Genomic DNA, 20,524 nt, shown 5'->3' with positions numbered 1-20,524 from the left:
AGCTGAGTGCAGAGTAGTAGCTGTAGTAACCTTCACTATATATAGGCTCTGATAAAACCTGTTTGCTAAAGGTGGGAGATAATTTGGTGAGCTGAGGCCTTGTGATACATGCCAGCTCCACTGGAATGCCTTTGACATCGGTGCAGAAAACACTCCCTATTTAGAAAACAGATAAAGGAAAGAGAAACTTTCCAGCTAATTGGTTGTTTTCTATCCCCTAATGCAGCAGCCTGACAGCACTATGATGTCAGAGAGAGATTACATAACTGGGCTGCAACAAAATAAAGAAACCCTTTGTTTAGGAGGGTTCCTCTCCTTTTCTGCCCCTTTCACCCTCCGCTTAGTGCGGCGCCCAGCATTTGGTTATCCAGAACTCCATCGGGTGACTCATTCCCACGGTATGAATGGGTACCTTGTACAAGCATGTGCAGACACTTGCAATGTTCAACTCCGAGCCAGTGGGGGGAGTTTGGGGAGGGAGTGAATGCCTGAGATTGTATACTCTAGTACAACCCAGCCTGCTGAAAAAGCCCAGTTGTCGCTCCCGTGCAGCTGCTGAAGCCCCGCAGAGGGTGAAAGAGGAAATTTGACCCACTAGATAAGGATTATGCATTGGCATAATCTCACGTGGGCATGAGGTTTTTGATTGCCTGTGTCTTCAAACCACAAGGGGGAGGTCAGTGAGAAATGAAGGTGTCTCACAGCAAAAGACAAGCTGTGATGCAAGGGTAAATTGATGGCTTCCAGTTCTGTTTTTTGGCAATACCTAAATGCATTTATTTCATGCTAACCATGAATTTTTGCAGGGGTATGTTGTTCCTTTCATGGGCCCAGGAGTGTGAGAATGCGATGTCATTCAGGAAGGTGGGGCAGTGGGGGCAGAGCTGTCTTGGGACCTAATGACTGGGATTTCGGGGGTGTCCCACAAAGCAGAGAGACCGTGCATTGGCAAAGGTGCTTGGCTCTTTGGGGGGATTGCAGAGGCTTGATAGCACTAGGGAATCTGTGTAAAGTCCTATCTGGTACAGCTAGTTATCAAAACCAATCATGAGTGTGTTCCCTGCGCAGAACAGCACAAGGCTGCAAGGAGAACAGCTATCAGGGAGGGGGCAAAAATCCCATCATGACTTCTTCGTGTGCCCATGGGGCAGTGTCTCTGGTACCTCGTGGAGTAAATCACCGAGGATATGTCTACACTACCCCGCTAGTTCGAACTAGCGGGGGTAATTTAGTCATCCGCAGTTGCAAATGAAGCCCGGGATTTGAATTTCCCGGGCTCCATTTGCATGAAGCCGGCCGGCGCCATTTTTAAATGCCGGCTAGTTCGAACCCCGTGCCGCGCAGCTACACGCGGCACGGAGTAGCTAGTTTGGATTAGGCTTCTAATCCGAACTAGCTATACTCCTCGTGGAAGCCTAATCTGAACTAGCTACTCCGTGCCGTGTGTAGCCGCGCGGCACAGGGTTCGAACTAGCCGGCATTTAAAAATGGCGCCGGCCGGCTTCATGCAAATGAAGCCCGGGAAATTCAAATCCCGGGCTTCATTTGCAACTGCGGATGACTACATTACCCCCGCTAGTTTGAATTAGCGGGGTAGTGTAGACATACCCCACCAGAAGTGACGCTACCTGACAACCTTAGTGGAAGGGCCACACTTAGAATGAACATGGAGCCTCGCCGGCCTCTAGGGGTGCCTCTCCAGCTTCGTGCAAGGCTCTCTGGCAGGGCAGTGTGTGGGGAAGGCAGCAGTCCTGAGTGCTGTGCAGGGCCTGTGCTGTGATGATACTGAGTATTACGGGATGAGCCCAAACTTGGGCCCTTTTCTTCTCTTAATGATGGAACTGTAGAATGGCCTGGCCGTAACCACTTAGGTGACCATCGCCATGGCAGTGTGACATTCAGGACAGTAGATTAAACAAGGGCAGGGTGGCTGGATGCTGCCCTGTTTTCTCAGATAATTTGGACTATGATGGCAGGATCCTACAGCCTCGGGCGCTTTAGCAAGAGAGCACAAGTTGGTCTCCAGAGATGTCTGTGTGATTCCTTCACCAACATTCAAATTGCAGTAAGAACACTTTTTGAAACTTTAAAAAGACACGAGGGTTGTAAGAGACACCCGGTTCAGTTCATGCTTCCTGTATTTCACAAAGCTACACTGAGGATGGAGGTCAACCCTCCATGGTTAACTGTGGGTGAAACTCACTTCTGGGGCTTACGTACTACTATGGTGTATGCACTGCTTAAGTTTAAGCTTCGTTATCAGGGTCTAACCATGACTGTTGTGGCACACAGGGCAGAATTCACTCTGAGTAACAAGCATATTTCAATTCAGAACTCGGGTGCAGATATTGCACGCTGTGTTCTTCGTGAAGGTCCCCAAAGCAGAGCATTTCCCACCCCAAAGCAGGGAGCTCTGCAGTTGCCAAATGGTGCCCCCTACTTGCATTGTTTCCACCTTTTAATAACTGACTGTCCATTGAGTACCAAGTCTCTGCCGTTGTTCTCTGTGCAGCAGCTTCCTCCTTGGCTTCTGCTCCATTCCAAGAGCACTCCCCATGGATGCCTGGTTATTCTGGGCCTCTGATCACCTGGCACAGTCCGATGTTCCTCTCCTACTTAACAGGCTAGTGTTGAGTTTCTACAGAGCAACTGGTGCAGCTGTATTTTGGGGTGGGTGGCATCAGCAACTGAGCTGCTGTATCTATAGAATCTAGTTAGCTGTATTTAATTACAGTTATACCCAACTGGTCATAGAAACACCCATTCCAGATGTGACTCCGAGTCAGTCTGGTCCCAAATCTTGTCTCTAAGGCTTTTGGAAAACTCTTGTAGGTTGGGGTGTGAAACAACACACCCCAACTGACAAGTTTCACCCACAGTAGTGCTGGTGGGGACAGCACTTGTCGGTGGGAGAGGTACAGCTGCTCATTGAGGGTGATGTTGTTATTCTGATGGGAGAGCGCTCTGTCCCACCAGCAGAGAGTGGCTATGTGGGGAAACCTTGCCCTGGCACACCTGCCATGGTATAGCTGTGCCACTATAAGGTCTATAGTATGGACATAGCTTGATAGTGGGCTGTATCAACTGCTTCACGTCAGGTCTATATTAGACCTGGAAGAACAGCTTATGGCATGCAACACCAGCTATGTAAATAGTGCAGCTGGAGTCAACGTACTTTAACCTGAGCTTGGTGCCGTCTTCACAGTGGGGTAGGTCTTTACTAGATGGGCTAAATTGAATGTCAGAAGATCGATCTGCGGCACGGTAAGTATAGATGCGGCCTGCTGAGAATGATGCAAAAGCCCTGTGACAATAGACTGTTCTGGATTTATTTGCCCAGAGCAGTAGTTTCCGCCTAACCCCATTGAGTTATCACATGAAAAATTAGTTCTCTAAGCGCTCGCCCTACATTACATGGAAGAGCAACACTGCCACAGTCTAGTGAAGACCTGCTAAATCGAACTTGGAGGGTGCTCCCATCAGTGCCGGTACTTCTGCTGCTCACAAGAAGTAAGGGAAACTGATGGGAGTATTTGCTCCCATCGACTTGCCACTGTGTGGACAGCACAGAAACTCAATTTAAGGTACGTCAACTCCAGCTACATAATTAACATAGCTGGAATTGCATATCTTAATTTGACTTCTGCTGTAGCATAGACCTCACCTTAGATGTTTTCTTCATCCGAGCTAGTTCAGCTGTGGCTGTTCTTGTCCAAATCCGTGTTCTGTCTCTTTTGGAATCATGCTAAACTCTTGCCTTCGTGATATGTTGTGTCAGTGAAGTTCCTCATGCTAAGCATGCACCATGTAAAACGAGAAATCTTTACATCAATAAATGTTACCTCATTTTCAATTTCATTGGATACTCCCTTGTACTTGTAGAAGAAAAAGGGTAAATAGGAGCATCTCTCCTCCAGTTCAGCTGTAATTTTTGTCTTTCCCTTTACTAGATACCCGTACCATAGTATTTTTCCTTCCTCTTCTACCTACCACTTCTTTGATGAGCTCTCTTGTTGCTGCCTGTCTCAAAGTACATTCTCACCTATTCCCATACAATGAACCCCTAATACTGATCAAATCCTTTGAAAGCTGCTGTAATACAAACAGTAATACTAATGGAGTTAAGACTTTTTCCTGATAACATTTAACTTCTCTCCCATCCTTCCTGGTGAGCTCTTTTAACCAACACAATTTTTACCATTGTTTTGCAGTACTTCATATTGCTCCTGTGCATTTTCCTGCTTGAGATCATTGCTGGAATCCTGGCCTATATCTACTACCAACAGGTAGGTGGATGTCAAACTAAGAGGGTCAAACTTGAGAGGGAGGGAGCAGCTGCCTATCATCCAGTTTCTATTCAGACACGGGCATAAGCCAGAATTTTAAGGGCTTTGAATCTAGGGTTTGGTTTGGGCCCGTCTCTCTTTTCTCCCCCTCCCGTTCCCCCCCCCCCCGCCCCCCCAGGGTACAAAATACTTCAGGTAATAAACAATATTTGACAAAGCATTAGTCTGCAATTTGTGTATTTGGGAGTCAGATGCAGTTCAGCTCCTTCCTAAACATCATCTCTTTCCTCTCGCTCCCTCGGTGATGCCTTCTTATGCAGATCTGTGTTGGAGTGATTCACGTCTATAGTAAAGTATCCCCCTGAGATTCTTCTGAGGCCCATAAAGGTAACACAGGTAGTTGTAGTTACAGTTGTGCCATCTAGTACAACCCCCTGAAGCAGCACGTAAGAGTGGCCCATTTAGTCCTGTGTTCTGTCTTCCAGCATTGGTCAATGCCCGATACTTCAAAGGGTATGAACAGAACAGAGTAATCATCAAGTGACCCACAACCTTTCATTCAGTCTCAGTATCTGACTGTCAGGTGGTAGGGGTGCCCGGAGCATGGGGTCGCATCCCTGAGCCAAACAGCAGTGCTCCGTGTTAAACCAAGTAAGCTCACAGTAACATGCCTGAGTTAGTAAGGACAGGAAATGGTCCAGCTAGGGGTAGAGCAACACCACCACAGCTCCCAGTACCTCCCAGGGTCTGCTGCAGTCACAGACAGCTGAGCTTGAAACCACAATGAGGGAGTGATGACTTCATAGTATCACACTGGATATGGCTGAGGAGAGGCATACTGCTTGGGAAGCTCCCTCAGACGCGTCTTCTCTCCCCCACGGTGTGAGGGAGATTGAGTGTCTGAAGAGGACAGACTGTTGGGAGGTTGTCAGGAGGTATGACTGACAGGGAAGTTTACACTGCAGAGGGGTGTAGACATTTCCAGTGGCTCTGTGTTCACGTACTGTACGTGTCTAGATTACATCCTTAAAATGGGAACATTTTTCCTGCCTCAGGGGCCCTCAGACTTCCCCCTGTCCAAGGGTAGCATTAGCAGTACACCATCAGGCCCATGTGCAGGAATTTCTCGGGGGGGGGGGAGGGGAGTGAGCTGTGGGAGGGGCTGGTGGCTACCCTGCCCCTATGGCCCAGCCCCACCCCCTGGCCTCTCTCCTGAGGGAGGAAAAATGGAATCAGCCCCAGTCTTCCCCCAGCCGGGCAGAGCATGGGGGAGGGAGGCTGGCAGCACCCCATCTCTGCTTTCCCCTGGCCAGCCAGAGCATGAGGGAAGGAGTCTGGCACAGTGCACTGCCTCTGCCTTTCCCAGACCAGCTGGAATCTGCCCCATGGTGGACTATGAAGGACCATGGAGAGGGCGGGGTGTACGTGTGTGTGTACACACACACACACACACACACACACACACACACACACACACACACACACACACACACACACACACACACACACACACACACACCCCCCCCCCATGCTCCACCTGGACCTGAGCAAACACTAAAGTAACACATGGGAGCAGTGGATGAAATGGCAGAATTTTCTTAGCTCAATGGGGAGCACGGCATGCTGGGAATTGTAGTCTCTCTGGCAGAGCTGCAGACTGCTTTGTAGATCACCCAATGGCATTTGGTTTACTCTCTGCACTTATTTCCCTCCTCCTCCTCTCTCGCCCTCCCCCAACCCATGTTTTTTTTTTTTTTTTTTTTTTTAATGTAAAAATCCTACCTTTCTTGGGCCCAGGCTGCTTACTCTCCTTTGCAGTTGGTTTTCTTTCTCCCCTTCCCTTGCTGTCATGTCCAACGCGTGCATGTGTATAAACTGTGTGTTTCTTTTGCTGTCTCTGTTCCATGCTGCAGTTCTTCCCCGTGAGTCCACAGGTAACTGCTTTTCTCCTGAGTAATGTTTCCACTAGTGGACACTCTCTCTTTGTTTGCCTTGGGTGCCCATGAGCTGCCAAACCTTCTTGTGTTTGCTCCACTAAAACCCTTGCGCTTCTAAAGAGCCTTCCTTCTCAAGATCTCAAAGCACTTTGCAAACGTTAGTGAATGGAGTATCACATCATCGCTGGGAGGTAGGTATTTCCCCCACGTGGCAGAAGGGGGCTGGAGAGCTACTACTGTATTCAGCAGATTTGAAGGGGAGGGGACCTCGGGCCATATTCCCCCAACACGTTGCAACCAAAATGATGTTCTTCTGCAGTCCTCCCAGCAATTACTGCTTATTACTTAGAAATAACATACATAGAGATGCTTTTCTCTAGCTATCTGGCCTTTTCCTCCCATTTAGTTTATTTGGCAATGCCATCTTAACACATGGTATCACATTGTTCCAGAGCAAGGGAGAAGAAGTGTGCCAGCACTGGATTATGGCATCCTTACTGGATGGATCAGGCAGGCGGAGGCTAATGAGAAATAGAGATGTAAGCGACTAGTTGACTATCCAATAAGCAAAAGCTTATTGGATAGTTGAGGGACTAATCACTCCCCTCCCGCCTCCCCTGCCCCTTGCTGCCTAAGGGGGGGAGTGGGGTGGAGAGCCAGCATTGGGGAAAGCCGGCTTAAAGGCCAATTCCCCCCAGCGCCGTCTCTATGGGGCGCAGTGGGGTAGCGGCAACCAGGCGTGAGCTGCGAATCAGCTGATTCCCAGCTCTTGTCTAGTCCCAGAGACGCCTTTGCTTTTTAAATGTCTTAAGATCCAAAAGGCTCTTAAGACATTTAAAAGGCTAAAGCTCAGCTGCAGGGACCCAGCGCAAGCCAGGACAGCTGATTCCTGACTTGCGCAGGGTCCCCCCGCTGGGCACCAGCCTCCATTTAAAAAGCTAAAGCACAGCAGGAGGGACTCAGTGCAAGCCAGGAATCAGCTGTCCTGGCTAGTGCTGGGTTCCTGCTGCTGTGCTTTAGCCTTTTAGATGGATTAAGAGCCGATAGGGGTTAGCTCCTAGGCCGGGAGCTAACCCTGCTGCTGCTCCCTGCTTATCGACTAGTCGATGGAAAATTCATCGACTAGTTGATTCAATTCAACATCCCTAATGAGAGAGGGGGCCAATTTTAGTTACATTTTGTTTGAGCTGGGATGGGCAGGAAATACAGGGAAAGGACATGACTGGCTGGGGGACCACAGATTGCCAGTGAGAGTTTTGTGCATATATTTGTCTGAGTGTTAGCCTTTCGCAGTAAAGGACACTTTCCATCTTACCATGCCCCAAATATCAGCTCCTCTGTCTGAGTAATGTCTTTCTTGCTTTCTGAACATATCCCTAGTACCACAAAGGCTGCTTGGAGCCAGGGAGGCAAGAGTTAGAAGGTCCCTCCTCCTGCTTGCAATCCCCTTGTGCAACTTCCTTTTCGTCACTGATGCAGAAGGTGTTTAGAGCGCATAACGCCAGCCCAGTAGGCCCAGGACTCTGAACTCTGAACACTCCTCTCTGGATCTTTTTGTTTTTTAATACTCCTGCAGTCCCTGTTCTAGAGGTGGGAGGGCCTCTTTGATACCCGCGGAATATTCACAAGGCAGGAATGAGATTGTTAGAGAAAAGGAATTCTGTTTTGGGGCAGGCCTCTCCAGCTGGATGTAACTCTCATTCTGTGCTGGGAACCATGCAGTGGGGCCTGCCACAGACTGACTTAGCTTTGGCTCAGTGAGAGACTTTTGCCCTTTTAAACTGGAAGAATGATGTTGAAAGAGCTGGGAGAGGCAGAAATAAGGGCATGTGCTTTCCTGGAGCCAGTAGGATCTACACTGGAGGAGGGGGCATTTTATGAGGTTATAGGTTCCACAGAGTTCTCTGCTGCTTTCCTGAAGAGAGGACAATAGGAAATATCAAGGGGGGGACCATAAGGAAGGTGTCTCCTTATGATTTCACACACATCTCTCCCCCCACTTGCCTTTTTGTTTAGCTGAGTTTGGAGCTGAAGCAAAACCTCAAGGAGACCATGACCAAGAAGTACCGGCAGGAAGGTGAGGAGAGTGTGACCAGTGCGGTGGACAAACTGCAGCAGGAGGTAGGTCTCAAAGACAGAGGGAGACTGAAACCTATGATAGAGCTAAAAATTACATCATCCTTAGATCACGGGCTCCTGTCATTGAAAAGATAAAGGGGGCCATGCTTTGTGGAGTGGTTCACAGCTGCATATGCCAGCCTCAGATCAGGCTGTCAGAAAACAGGGTAGAGACCTCAGACTGGTGATATGTGCTGTGATTGGATTTCACCAAAGCAATAGCAGATATTAATTCCATGGTAAGACCGGTACAGTGATCTAGGATTCTCCCATAGTTGCCTTGGGCTCTCCGGTCTGTCTTCTCAAACTAAGCTAGAATTAGGTCACTTACACACAAACCACAAAGTATTCAGTTTGCTTCTAGTCCCAAGAAACTTGCCAGTTGTACCTTAGATCTCATACCAAAGTCAATTCTAGTAGCTAATCTTATAGTCAACTATTTAAAGGATTTATTAACTAGGAAAATGAAGTGTGAGACACTTACTTATGGATTGAACCAGGCAACATATAAATGCAAATGAATTACAGTCGTAAGGTCCAAAAAGTGACCAAGATGTAGTCATCTAGTCACTCGGGTTACGTCTACACTATGACTTTTGCTGGAAGAGGCAATGCAAATGAAGCACGGATTAGCAGAGAGGCATAAGGATCTTGCGCAAAAAGAGGGTTTTGTGCAAAAAGGAAATGTTCACACTGCTTGTTTTTGCACAAAAACCCTTTGCGCAAAAACAGATCGGAAGAGATTATGCAAATGAAGCATGAGAAAATGCTAATCCACGCTTTATTTGAATTGCCTCTTCCAGCAAAAGTCATAGTGTAGAAGTAGCCTGAGTGTCTCTTAGGGCATGTTGACCCAAGGCATCTCTGCTTTTGTTTCCTAACTCCAACTCTTGCGAGAATCCCAACAGCAAAGATTATAATAATTTTTTTTTCTTGTGAGTGTCTTTTATATACCCTTCCCCCAGAGTTCAAACTGTGGGAAGTGCAGTTCTACATGTAACTTCTTCTTGAGTGGATACAGTAATCAACAAGTATCAGAGGGGTAGCCGTGTTAGTCTGAATCTGCAAAAGCGACGAGGAGTCCTGTGGCACCTTATAGACTAACTGAAGTGTAGGAGCATAAGCTTTCGTGGGCAAAGACCCACTTCGTCAGATGCAGAAGTGGGTCTTTGCCCACGAAAGCTTATGCTCCTAGTAATCAACAAGGATTTCGTCCTATATGATGGGTGGAGGAGACAGTTTTGTTGCCTAGGTTCACAAGAGCAGGCATTTTTACAATAATAAAACAAAACTTTCATAATACCTTATAACACAGGAGACAAACTTTACAAGTAAGATTAATGCATGCAGCAACTTACTTACAAATCCTACGGGGTCTGAAAATACTCAACACATCCTCACAGATTTAATACCTGCCTTGGACAATATTAACAAACAAGTTGAGCTGGTCTGATTTCCAGCTGAATTTGTCAGGGTTCAGAATTGGCACCTGGCTTACAAGCATCAGACCCCCATTCTCAGATAGGATGGATATGGTGCTGAATGCTGCCTCTGCTGTCAGAGATTGGGACTCCTGCTGTCTGAGCACCATGATTGATTGAAAGGGGTAGGGTAGCATTTCAGTCACTTCCTGTATGAACTAGTGCTGGGCAGTTCTATACTGATAGGCTGTGTCTAGACTACACCTCTCTGTTGACAGAGATGTAGATTAGGCACATTGAAATTGCTAATGACGCGGGGATTTAAATATCCCGCACTTCATTAGCATAAACATGGCCGCCATTTTTTTTCAAAACCAAGGTTTTTGGGGAAAAAATGGCAGTCTAGACGCGGATCTTTTGAAAAATAAAGTCTTTTTCCAAAAGATCCTAATAACCTCGTTTTTCGAAAGATCTGCCTTTAGACTACTGCTTTTTTTTCTTCGAAAAAGCTCCATTTCGAAAAATGCGGTGGCCATGTTTATGCTAATGAAGCATGGGATATTTAAATCCCTGCTTCATTAGCAATTTCGACGTGCTTGATTTGCATCTCTCTGTCAACAGAGGGATGCAGTCTAGACGTTAGCCATAGAGCTTCCTATGGCTTGTCTACAAAATGTAATCAGAGGGGCGTGGGCAAATTGCTGATCTTAATTAAACTTCCCAATACCCCTGACAGTGAAGCATAATGAATCAAATACCCTGTTGCTGCTGTTACTGTTGCATGGGGCACTGCCAGAGAGATGGAGTGACTACACAGTCGGAATGGCTGAACAGTCTTGCTAACTTCATAATCCAATAATTTTCACCTGCTCCCAGGGGATGTTCCCTCTGATCTTTTCCATCCATGTGCAGAATAAATTGTATGTGCACCAAGGCATATGTGAATGTGCACCACCCATGCTATCCACCTTAACTCCAACACACACCAAGTTGACGTCCCACTGCCTGACTCCCACTTCCGTTACAATACATGTGCAATGCAGGATGTGGTTTTCGGGCAGGTTGTGCCGGCTTTAGAACTGACTCCCACATCACTGGGAGGGCCTGTCCTGGTGGTTTTCTCATGTTCCCCATTCTGGGCTGCTTTCTCATACCCCGTGTTGAGGTATTGAGCAGCTCAGCATATATTCTAGTGTTTACTGTATCCTGATGCCATTCTTGAGGCAAGGGATTCCATGAAGTTGACGGCTTATGGCTTGTTTAGATCGCAAGTAGAGAGAGGTCCAGTCTTCAGCAGTTTGTGAATGAATAATACTGACTGGCAGTTCTGTAAGGCCTCCTGACTGAAGACCTCAGGGCAATACACAACCATTAATCCGGGCTTTGCCACCATTCCCTGAAAGCTGTGTGGTTGTGTGGCCACTCAGGAAAGATTTAAATGCCATCCAGCTAATAAGCCAAGTGCCCACAGCGAGGTTTGTCTTTCTACTGGTGGTGCACATTTACACATGCCTTGGTGCACATAAAATGTATTCTGCACATGAATGGAAAAGATTAGAGGGAACATTGTTTGCCACTGTTGGGTATTTTACAGGGAAGGAAGCAGAGGCAAAGAGAGACTAAAGAACTCACTCAGTGATGTCTGTGATGAAGATAGGAATTGAGCTCTCCTCTCCTGATTCTCAGTCCTTAGCCACAAGCCTGCCCTTCCCCTCATTGCTGCCATGAATGTGCAATGGGGTACATGGATGCAGCCCTTCATGGCCTGATAGCATGAGTTCTTCCCATGAGTGGGATGAGAGACGGACGGCTGTGCAGGGACCCACCCGGAGAACAAGCCCATTCTGCTACCCCCTGAGCTGTGGGCGTGCCGAACAGCGGAGTTGCCCACTGTGATCTGTAACATGATGCAACGTGAGCATGATTGGTATTGTTCAGTTTTGTCAAAGCCAGAAGTAGCTGCAGACCTGGCTCCGCTGCGGCTAGGCTTGCCTCTGTACTGAGAAGTAAGTGACACTGAGGTCAAGCTGGTCAAAAGAGAGGCCCTACAGACATTTAAGGGACATTTTTAGGCATCTTAGACACAAAGGTCACTCGTAATTATAGCAGCTGATAGACACACAGGCTAACATAAGCAGCTGGACTCACCGATTGACGATGCTGTAGGGGGGAAGCATAATTAGGAGCATGATGCAGTGAGGATAGATATGGGGGGGGGGCTGTGCTGTCTGGTGACAAGCTGCCAATTCATCCTGTGCTCTTGTGCTCGTACAGTTCAAGTGCTGCGGCAGCAATAATGCTACAGACTGGAGTGAGAGCTTGTGGATCAAATCCGGGGAAGCTGGAGGGCGGAAATTCCCAGACAGCTGTTGTAAGACGATAACAGAATTGTGTGGCCGGAGAGACCATCCTTCCAACATCTACAAGGAGGTAAAAAACAAGCTGACTTCAGCGTTCCCAGAATCACAATGGAATGGGGGGGGTGGGCCCTGCTGGGCAGACCAGTTTTGTGCTTCTTTAGGGGTTGAATGCAAAGCCTACTGAAATCATGGGGTGGGCAGAGACTTTCTGTTGAAGACTTTAGTTTTCCAACTGTGTTCCCCACCCCAATCCCACATTCATCCAGGGAGGAGAGGGGCAATATTAACTTATAAGCACTAGGAATCAGGGGGTCTTCACTCCAGCAAGAAGAGTGTTACAAGGGAGTTGTGGGTGTGGGTTCACAGCCGATATCCTAAGTGTGATATCCGTTACATAGGCAGATGGGAAGGTGGATTGGGCAAGTAGTTATTTAAAATCAGTGTAGAAATTGCCTGTCGGCATGAAAAAGCTCAGGAAGTACGTTAAGGAATCCCGTGCAGCAGACTGTGCTAGCGACTCACAGCAAAAGCAGCAGGGAACTTGATTGTGGGCGGGTAGCATGAAGCTGACACGAAGTGCACCCTAAGAAATGGGGAAGGGGAGAGTAGGAAGCATGTTGCTGCTGGGAAAGGAGAGGCAGGCCCCATGGCTAGTGCGTCTCCTCTTTCATTCTGTGCAGAAAACCTGGGCTTTGAATCCCACAACCCATGTGGCATCTCAGTGGCTTTGGTAGGCTTTGAATAGAGTCACAGCCATTCCTCATCTGGAAGGGTAGGTAGATTTGGCCTCCAGCGTGAAGGAAAGGGGTAAGAAGAAGAGGGAAAAGCGAGTATTGTAGAGGCCCAGCTGTCTAAAGCTTGGCTCGGCATTGTTTTGGGTAGCAGAGAAACTCGTCTCTACTCATTCAAACTGAACAATCAGCAGATGAGCACAGACCACCAATGGGTAGCTAAGTTCCCATCTACCTGACTCCTGGAGGGGTGAACTCTTGCAGGGAGTAATTGATTCTGGCACCCATAGTATGTATTTATTGCTCCTTTTTTGACCTGAGTGACTGATCAGATTTTGAGGCCCTGAGGATGTTCCAGTTAGAAGTGGAAAGTGGCGGAGTCTGGAATTCGTCTTAATGCAACCATGTGGATGTACAGGAGCGCACCAAGTCCTGCTTCTCAGAATGCAGGAGGAACCAAGAACAAAAGGAGCCGTTAATTTGCCTTCTCAAGTCAGGAGAGCCCAGAATGCGCTCTGGCCTTCCCCAAGGTCACAGGCTGGCCTCTGCCTCTCTCTCCATGCTTGTCTGTTCTCAGTTTGTGTGTGTTCTCAATACCAAGTGGAACTCTCTTCTCATGTGGAGTTAGTTTCTGCACAGTCTCTAATAGGCCTGTTTTAGGTGTGACCCCTTCACCTGTCTCTTACAGCTGCTGTTCACACAAGTAAGCAAAGCTGCACCAGGCTCATAACAGCATAAATGCATTTGCCTTAGCCTAAGGGCTGTTCATTGGCTTTCTAGCCTCACTTTTCCCAGCAGCATAGCCAGCTCCCTAAGCTGTGGAGTCAGCACCCTGGCCGGCTGCCAGACAGATAATTAGAGGTTTGTAATTTTGCATGATGGGATGCACAGCAGATGAAGAGGTGGCCCCTGGAAGGCAGATATTCCTTTTCACAGGGGGTGTGCTTTCAGCAGGACCCATATGAAGATTAGCCAGGTTGCATCTAAGTTGAGTGGCTCAGACAAAGGGACATCAGCTGTCATGCCTTAGTGCATGAATAGCTCCAGTTCAGCTGCTTAGCTCTAGGCCTCTGGAGAAAGGGGCTCACTCAGATTTGTGGCTCTGGGCTAGTTGACTAGAACCGGGTAGAGCCTCTTGCCCCTGGCCCTTTCCCCACATCTAATCCTGGCCCAACAAGGAAGCGCAGAAGCAAAACCCATGACAGAACCCAAGAGGACAGCGTAACGGGGAAATCCAAGTTCTGAGGAGAGAGCCCATGGGATGTGGAGGTCTGGGTTAGCTCTGTGGAGGGGAGAGCATTAGAGGCTGGGTTAGATCTCAGGAGACAGAGCCAGTGTGATGGCCCCCAGGGGTTTAAGAGGGAGTGGTTTGGACAGGATTCTAATGGGTTTGAAAAAGGAGTCATCATGGCTCCAGAATGGGGCAGCTGGGGATAGTTTAATTTTCAAGCCCAACCCTGAAAGAAGCAAGCTCTGTGCCTCTCCTCCTTCAACACCTCTGCCTATTTGTTGTGCTCCTCTCCCCTCCTTCCATCTCTCTCTGGATTGTAAGCTCTTCGGGGCAGGAGCCTTGTTATCCTCTGTCTGGAAAGTGCCTTGTCCCACAGAAGGTTTGCCACACTCGATTAACCCACTTAAATCATTTAAAGACCCTTGGATCAGAATTAACCAACCCAGGGGCTGCTTCTGTGACCTCAATGGCTTGGCAGGGCTGGGAGGGGAGCAGGCTGCCAGCCAAGGCCACAAATACAGGATGGAGGCAGGCAGCATCTGACCGTTCTGAGCCCACGCCACCAGCTTCCTTTCTCTCTGAAACAATCCTTCTCACATGGAATCCTCCTCACAGGTTGCTGCTGTTTAAGGAGATCTTGTGACCAGTCCCAGCTGCAGCTCCTAGAGGCCAAGCAAGGGCTTCCTTGCTCTTTGTTAGGTCAAAGACGTTAAAGTCGTAGGGAGGAGCCTTTGGGGTCATTGGGTGTCAATGTGGTGCCTCCTGCAGGCAGGCTCTGACAAGTATGAGGCCTTCCACATAGCTGGGAGAGAGATTTCCTCCTGATTACCAGAACTCAGCTCACCCCCAGATGTATGAGAGGTCACAGCCTCGCTTGACCATGGGTGATGTTGGTCTCCTGATAAGGACGTTAAGTGGCAGGTAATTGACTAATCGTGTGGATACAGTTCGTATCGACTACACGACTTGTTGATAAGGGGCCCTGCTGCTGCTCGGCAGCCCAGCTCCTGCTACATTTAAACTGCAGAGAGGGTAGGTAGGTCTGGGTCCTGGACCACTGTGCCTATGACTCCCCTGCTCCCCATCCCCCGCTCTGCAGAGATGGTGCTGGGGGGAACTGGCTTTTAAGCCGGCTCCCCCCAGCACCGGCTCCTGCTCCCCCCCCTTTGTTGCCTCTGGCAACAAGCGTGGGAAGCAAGTAGTCAAGTAGTGACTTGACTAGTCAGTTACATCCCTACTCCATGCAGGGTCAGCCTCCCCATCCCCTATTTGTAACAAAGGGGGAGGTGTAGATTGAGTTCTTGGTGAACTGTCTGTGCGGCACCTAGCCCGACAAGAGGGGTGCCTAGCTAGAGTCCGTGGGTGCCACCATAACACACATAACAAGTTGTATCAAGGAATCCATCCTGTTAATTCTCATTCCTATTCACTCACCCACTTTACAGGGCTGCAAGTGTTGTAATGCACGAGGGGCAAAGGGATTAAAGGGAAACTAACTCCCGTCTGTCCTTCCCATTCTCCCCACAGGGTGGCTGCATCACTAAGCTGGAAAATTTCATCCAGGAACACCTGAAGATTATTGGAGCGGTGGGGATTGGCATTGCTTGCGTTCAGGTAAAGGGGCTGAGCGGTCGGGAGTGGGGAAGCTTGGCCCAAGTTGGAAGGATCCTAGGACAGTGATGCACCATCCGCTGAGCCTGGAGAGTGGCTAGGAAGTTATGGGTTGATTCATTGGAAGTTTGGACCGGCAAACCCATTCACAAACTTTTGGCAGACTCGTAACATTTTATTTGCATATTCATTATGCAAACATGCAAAAAAAGTTACCTGTCCGCCAGCTTGCTCACCTTCTGACCCCGTCCAGCCAACCCTAGTAGTCTGTGTGTCTGTATTATTAAACCTGCCAAACCCATCATCTGATATCCCCTGTATCCCACTAACCTCATTACCTCAAGTCTGTCACTCTAGTGCCCACCATCTCCTGTTTCCCAATACTCCTTGCTGCCAGCTTCCTTTGGTCAACCACTTCTGTCTTGCCTGGAGCCTATCCTGCATCCACTGTCACTACCAGCCTCGGCATACTGTGTCCCAGCGACCCCTGACTTATTGACAACCTGCCATTTCCCCGGATCCTGCCCCAGCACTCCCAGTGCTTCCAGATCCTGACCCCCCCCCCATGCCTGACAGAGGAGTCAAACTGGCCGATAGCTGTTAACTGGTTACGGTACATAGACCCATCCTTACATAGCCGCCTCTACACACACTTCGTGTTTCTCAGTCTCTTTTTCTCCTCCCCTTTAGATCTTTGGGATGATCTTCACCTGCTGCTTGTACAAGAGTTTAAAGTCGGAGCCTTACTAGGAGCACCAGGAAATCCATCAGCTCCCCCTTCTCCACCAACCCCCTCAATGCCACCAACCTCACCAGCTTCCACCCAGCCGCACAGAAACACCAGTAACCTGAGGACTTGCCTTCCTAATGAAATGACTCTTGGAGCATCCAGCATTTACCCTGCCTCTGCCAGAGAAGGCCGCTTTCCGTGGGGGGATGGCCAGGATGGCCAGAAGTTCAGTGGGTTTCCCATGTGTCCTAGAGCGACTGAGTTGTGGATTCCTCTCTGCCAGAAGCTTTACCAGACCAGGTCCATGTTGTAACCTCAAAGGGAGACCAATGGGGCCCAGCCATTGAGGTGTCCAGATTCCACACAAGAACGATGGCTTGCTCCGGCTGACAGACTGCGCTGACCATGAGGAGGACGATGACGTCTCTGTGCTGGGCGAGAGCCCGCACCACTTCTCCTCCTATCCAGAAGGTTCCTTTCAGGCTGGGCCCTAACAGAGGCCCAGACCTGCTCTTGTCAGTTGCTGCCGTCACCTCTCTCCGTCTCTCCAGCAGAAGGAGGACCTGCCACAACTCTGCTCTTGCCTAGGGATGTGGCTGGTTGGGGTTACACCACGACCTTCCCCTTCTTCCTCAAGGCCTCCCTGCCATTCACAGCCCATTGAGAGAACAGCAGCCTTTAGCCTTCAGTGACTGGAGAGGGGGATGTTCAATCATTCTCTGATTCTCTGTGATTTTTTTATTTTTTTTATTTAGTGGCTTCCCCTGTAAATGGGAAAAATTAACCTGCCCCCCTCCCGCATCTTGGCCTTACAAGGGGTATATATAATGGGTCCATGTGAGGAAAGTTCTGTACCTTGCCACATATGGCTGTTAAAATCTTTTTGCCTTTTCAGTTATGGGAATGGCTTCCTGGCACATCCTTCCCCAGATAAACCCTCTGAGTGATGAGATACTCCCCAGCCTTAAAGATTAATTCCTGCCCATGAGAGACAGGTGTGGAGGCTGTAGAGGAAAGGCACTAAGGATTTTGTACAAGCCTCTCCAGATCTCATTAATCTCTAATTGTCTCTGATTAAACCTGCAACCCTGTGTTCTCATTCCTCTCACCTAATAACCTGCAGGGGTAGCTTCATCCCATTGCAAAATATACCTAGTACATTTGGTAGGACCAGGAGGTGCTAGTTAACTGTCTGGTGGCTGCAGATTACGAAGTGTAAATGCAAAGGTGATTCCACTAGAATCTGTGGCACTGTCATAGCAATAGATGCCTGTTGCCACCATAATCTCCTCTGGTGGCTGTGGACCCTGATGCCAGCTGAGTGCTAGCCTCAACTCATGATAGCTGCTATGTTGCCCAAGGTGTGTAGCTCTGAACTGCCAATGCTCCCAAGGGATAGACCTGGCACACAGGCACCTGCCAGCTTTGGCGCTCACACAAGTCGGTAGGGCTGTGAAATTGTCATAGCAACTTTAGAGATGCAGGAGTGAAAATTTGGTCCTCGACCATCCACGTGGGTAATTAGTTCTGCTGCCAGATTAAATCTGGATTGGCTGCCTTTCTAAAAAATTGTATTGAAGCTCAACCCTCAGAGGTGGGTTGGATGCAGGAGTCACTGAGTGAAGTTCTCTGGCTGAATTCTGCAGGAGGTTGGACCCGAGGGCCCCTGCTGGCCTTGCCAGCTAGCTCAGTGCTAGAGAGTGGGTGACACGTTCCTGAAGGGAGCAGCGTGGACTAGCGGCTGCAGTAGAGAAAACACCCATGGGGGTTGAGGGAAAGTGCTTTAAGACATTCCAGGCCTAGGGGTATCGGTGAGCTTAGCCTGACAGTTTGGTGCAGGTCACTGGGGTGTTCAACTGCAGCTTCTCTGGCTCCCCTCGAAGCGGGCTGGCTAATTGGAAGTGTGGGCGGCCGTGTCCTGTCCAGACCTCTGTGGTGCAGGACCCTGGAGTATAGTCCTTGTGGGAGGGTGGGGCGGATTCTAGCCACGTTTGTAGAAATCCAACCTCTCCTTGGGCTGGCACCTGGCTTTTCCTTTCAGAGCCCTCCAAGCACCACGGGGTGAGTGTGATCCTTGTCCTCCCCAGACACTGCAGTGCTGATCTGTTTCAACACTAGCCACTCCTGGCTCCTTTCCATCATATGCGCTGTCAGTGACCCCCTCCCACCCTAGGAAACCCCTGTCCACACCCAACACAGAGTCCTATCCATGGTGACCTCCACCCCCCTGGATTCGCTATGCCACCCAGCAGAGCAGCAGACCGACGGCATTCGTTGGAGCTGGATCCTGTGCCCTTCTGTGTCTGATCTTAAGATCTCTGTGGTCCTGGTGCTGGAGGGGAGAAATCACAAGCTACGGGGGCAGGTCATTTCTCCCCCATCAGCACCTGCAAATCCCATCCCTCACACTGATTATGCCCTTCTGCCCCCTCAGCCCCTTCCCCTGGGTGCACATACTGCCTGAAGTGATAACTCAGAAGCTCATGTGGGGGAGGGGGGTGCAGTAAAGTGAATAAAGCAGGGCTGTGTGGGTTGGTGTTCCTCTGAACCAAGAGTCCCGGCCTAAGAGTGTCCATGGGCCTCCTGTCAGCGAACAGAGGTGGAGTGTGGGTGGAGAAAGTCAAGACGACAGTACAAGCTGAGTGACTTGTTCTCTTCCTTGGGCTTTTGTTATGGAGTTTGTCATGACTCTGGGCACATACCGAGCCCCACAACCAGACAGTTAACAATTGTGGAATCCCCCAGTGTCCCACAGGGCCTGTTACGCCATCAGGAGTCTCCATAGAGCAGAGCATCCTAGTGAGAGATTAACAGGTGGTGAAGTTTGAAAAAAAAATCAGGGCAGGTGAAACCCCAATGTACCAGCAAAGTGAAATAATTTTTGATGTTCCCACAGGCAAAGAGTGTGAGGGAGGGCATTTGTGCCCCTGGAGTGGTGGACGGGAGGAAAGCGAGCCTATGTTATTGCAGAATGCTCTGTCCAGGATAAAACTCTAAATTATTGCTCATTTTACACTTCCATTCCGGAGAAGTTGACTAGTAACAAAAAGGAAATTACTGTTCTGAGGACATTGCTTGAGGCGGTATTTCTAGTTCCTTAAGCATGTACTGCTGGTTGTCTGTACCCACTCCCTGGAAGACATGCTCTCCAGAGGGAGGGAGTGGCCAGGCAGAATGGGCTGGGGTCAGTCAGTAGCCTGTGTCCATGGAGCTGTTTTATATTTCTCCCATGTAATATTCATGCTTTTTTTAAAACTCTAAGTTGCTGGCCAATAAAGCTAAAGACTCTCTACTTACCCTTTGTAATCGTACCAAAGATACAACACGTACAGTAGGGGCGTAGCAGGGTTGCAGAGCCTACAGCGCCAGGAAAGATCTCATAGAAAACCGGCCAGAACTGGGCAGCAGAGTTCTTAGTCTCGGAAGACACGATGCTCAAAGAGGCTGCAAACCAATGTAAGGAAATCGCCACAACCTACCCCTCCCACACGGCTAAGTGGGAGTGGAGGTCTCCATAGGGAAAAGCTTGAAAAGTGCTGCTGGGCAGGAGCTGGTTTTCAGAGAGCTGAGCTGCAGTAGGTCCTAGGACCTCTCAAAGCTCAACGCTCCTGGCCAGCCAATCCTGCAGAGTGTTGAGCCATTATCCCCAACTGAGGCCAACAGATGTTCATGGCACTCAGCACCTTCTGTTCCCCCACAAGCGCCCTGATCCAGAGCTCAGAGCAGTCTATGGAAAAACTCATCAGCGTTGCTGGGCTGAAGGCCAGACCTATGCCGAAGCAGGTGGCCCGGAGCCTGTGCACAGTACACACTACATACTGTAAATAACCAGGGCAGAATCAACAGTGGGCCCGGGATGGGATAAAGCAGCCTGCTAGACCCAGATGGTCCTTGAAACCTCAAAAAGTTGAGGTGGGAGGCAGGACACAGATTAGTTCCATGGTGCTGTTTAGCTAGCTTTCTAGGGGTCCAGTCCTGCAGGGTGCTGAGCAGCCACAGCTCCTATGGAAGTAGAGAACTCGGGATCTGAAGGGGTCAGGCCCTGGTGCTCCATGCGAGGCAGAGGTACAGGTGCTGCACAGTGTGTATTACAGTGTTC

The 20,524-nt window shown here is 49.2% G+C and overlaps 1 protein-coding gene across 1 annotated transcript in view; it reads left to right on the top strand.

The window, feature by feature from the left end:
- CD151 (CD151 molecule (Raph blood group)) overlaps positions 1-19,717 on the top strand; it is a 56,854-nt gene extending 37,137 nt beyond the window's left edge. The window contains exons 5-9 of the mRNA XM_075928238.1: positions 4,212-4,286; positions 8,240-8,344; positions 12,037-12,192; positions 15,612-15,698; positions 16,386-19,717. Of these exons, the coding sequence (XP_075784353.1) occupies positions 4,212-4,286; positions 8,240-8,344; positions 12,037-12,192; positions 15,612-15,698; positions 16,386-16,445 (483 nt within the window). The 3' untranslated portion in view covers positions 16,446-19,717. The remainder of the gene's footprint in view (positions 1-4,211; positions 4,287-8,239; positions 8,345-12,036; positions 12,193-15,611; positions 15,699-16,385) is intronic.
- The last annotated feature ends 807 nt before the right edge of the window (positions 19,718-20,524 follow it).

This window comes from Pelodiscus sinensis, chromosome 4 (assembly GCF_049634645.1).
Source record: "Pelodiscus sinensis isolate JC-2024 chromosome 4, ASM4963464v1, whole genome shotgun sequence".
In the NCBI taxonomy this organism is placed as follows: Eukaryota; Metazoa; Chordata; order Testudines; family Trionychidae; genus Pelodiscus; species Pelodiscus sinensis.
The sequence above is the reverse complement of the archived record's forward strand: the minus strand, read 5'-3'. Positions and strand labels throughout refer to the sequence as shown.